Source organism: Anarrhichthys ocellatus, unplaced genomic scaffold (genome assembly GCF_004355925.1).
Source record: "Anarrhichthys ocellatus isolate YVR2014 unplaced genomic scaffold, GSC_Weel_1.0 scaffold4, whole genome shotgun sequence".
Lineage (NCBI taxonomy): Eukaryota > Metazoa > Chordata > Actinopteri > Perciformes > Anarhichadidae > Anarrhichthys > Anarrhichthys ocellatus.
In genome coordinates this window covers 3228643-3231270 of record NW_022280034.1, presented here as the reverse complement: position 1 = coordinate 3231270, position 2628 = coordinate 3228643, and the positions used below count along the sequence as shown (strand labels likewise).

Here is a 2628-nt window from a genome sequence, read left to right as displayed (position 1 = left end):
GACGATAATTAAAGAGTCTGCATCTGCTTGCTGCTGCTGGGCCTGAAGATACACGTTTCTCAGATTTTGCGTGTCCCAACAAATTGAGCAGCAAGTGAGGCAGTGCTTGGACCCAGGTCTGCGTGTTAAACATGGGAGACCAGAGTTCCGCTCAGCACCTCCTGCCCCTGCTGCTGCTCCTGACGCTCCTTGCCAGGCTGTCACAGCTGTGGGCCTTCCCCTTCAGCCCGTCCCTGGACCTGGACGTCACTCCCAGGACGACTGTCTTCTCCAAAGGTGAGGGGCAAACACAGCTCGGTTTGCAAACTGTGAGGCAAAGATACTGTGTTTACTGTTGGCCCACGGATTTGTCCCGTTTACCAACACGGTCAGCAGTTGGAGCTGCTAACATGTCTGTAAAGACACAGACATAATACACACATTTTTAGATGACTCTTTCTGAGGATATCATTGTCGCCGATGTCATTATCTCCGATGCTAAAAATAAAGGGGCTCAACTTGCTCACAGTGTAACTCTTTGAATCCATGTCAACATTATACTTCCTGTTAACATCCCCCAAAGCATTATGGGAACTGTAGTTCCAAAGCATGGCATCATGATTATTCCCCAAATAGAATGAAGACAAAGAATAATAGGACGGACGGAATGCACTGATATTATTGCGACAGACTTTAAATGCACTGTTCTAGATGCATCCATGCAAACACACGTGCACAAGCCACCAAAACACTCACCTCACTGTCCTTATTAGAAGCCCCTCCGGCTCCTTCCTCCCTCCCCTCCTCGTCAAAGAAGTGGCACAGTTTTCAAAGTTGGCCCCGAAGACTTCATGCTCAGAGTTATTAATCGCCTCTCTCAAGCCCTGTCCTAGATCACACGGCTCAGCAAACACTTCTAATGAAACAATGGACAGGGAGCCCTCATGAAGCCACACCTGAGCACAGTGGACCTGATTAGTGTCCGCGCAGAAAATACTGCTGATGGAGGTGTATTTTTGGCACGGAGGTGGTGTTTACACACATCATCAGCACCTTCCTCCTTCTACCTCACCCCATCTCTCGCTTGCCACCGGTTCACCTTTCCCCCCCCTCCCCTCTCTCCTCGCCCCTCATCACTGCGGCAGAGGCTACCACTGCAGCTGCAGCGAGGAGGGAACTCCGGCGCTGGCAGACTGGTCGGGCGGCTGTGCTCTTGCCTCCACCCCTCTCCTCTTCAGTCCTCTGGGGACAAGTATTATTAGAGGACGGGTGGAGTGAACAGGGCCCGGCTCTATTGCCAGCCGAGCTCTCCGGTGCAATGTCATAAGAGCTGCTGAGAGTGTTGCAGTGCGAGATGATGCGTTGGAGACGGGAGGATGTGCTGCTTGACGGTCTGAATCACAATCACTCTGAGAGATGAGAATATCAAGGAGGAGTATTTTTTTTGCTTCTTTTCTGTGCAAAATGTAGATGTAGTTTGCTGGAGAGAGAGAGAGGAAATCGTGTGAATATTCCTCCTTCGAGGTCCAGGTTTTGCTTCACATGAACTGATTTGTTGTGCTGCAGAGAATCTTCAGGAAAAAAAAGTATTTGTGGCAGCACTAAGAAATACACGAACACTAAACACGGAACTACTTTCAAAAGTACTGTTGTTTACTGCAACCGATGGGAGCAGTGAACTGATTACCAATATAATATCAGTGATATTATTTATCAACCAAATGAAAAACGGACACACTCAATTAACTCCGAAGAGTTCATTAGATGGGGCAGCACGTTCGATTCATCAAGCCTCATTGAATACTTTTCTAAGTGCATCATGGACAGAACTCACTGTCTGCTCTAGAAGTTTCCTCCCAATCATCCAGCCCCTGGCTATTTATTATCACATCTTTGCCTCCTCGGATTATACATCATACGTACTCTGGGAACTTCTTCTGTGCTGCAGCCAGAGTCAGTCTCTCATGGCAGATTTCATTTTTTCTCATTGCCCTCGTAGAAAGTTGTCCTTGACCCACTTTCTAATCATCGGGGAGGGGGGGCATGTGAGAGTGCAGGATGTGCAAGTGTGTCAGCATGCGCTTCGTCAGTCTCGATGTATGATTGCATGTGTATGTATGTGTGTGTGTGGGGAGAGGGCTATGTGGGCATGCATGCGATCTCTTCATGTAAATTCTGCACCCGCTGACACTTACACATGTCACTTAGGGGGAAGGGGCTCCACCTCATTAAGAAAATGTGTCTGCCTGGATATGTAGGGCTGCTGGTAATGGGATGGATGTTGTATGTGTGTGTCTCTACCTATGGGAGGCTCCGTGGGAGGATTTCTATGATGTTTCACGGCTGGGGTGAGGGGGCGCTCATTAATTTACAGTATGCCTTACAGATGGCCTGCGTGAGTGGGAGTGCAAGGACAAGCTGCTTCAGAGTGAGCTCAGAAAAAAAAGACACAGGATGACTTTTTGACACTATAACAGAGATGAATAAGAAAGTAATCGACATAGTGTAAAGGCCTGGTAACGTTTCATAGATAAACATACTACTGTTCCATAGTGGTGGTAGTAAAGTATCCATTACGAAAAGCTGGACTAATCAATAGTTTTATGTAAACAAAGGATGAAGTGACTGTGTGTAATGAGTAGAGGAAAC

At 47.6% G+C, this 2628-nt stretch overlaps 1 protein-coding gene across 1 annotated transcript in view; it reads left to right on the top strand.

Moving 5' to 3' along the window:
• The window catches only part of sema4gb (sema domain, immunoglobulin domain (Ig), transmembrane domain (TM) and short cytoplasmic domain, (semaphorin) 4Gb), a 28515-nt gene continuing 25887 nt past the window's right edge, over window positions 1–2628 (top strand). The window contains exon 1 of the mRNA XM_031843369.1: window positions 1–276. Within this exon, the coding sequence (XP_031699229.1) occupies window positions 132–276 (145 nt within the window). The 5' untranslated portion in view covers window positions 1–131. The remainder of the gene's footprint in view (window positions 277–2628) is intronic.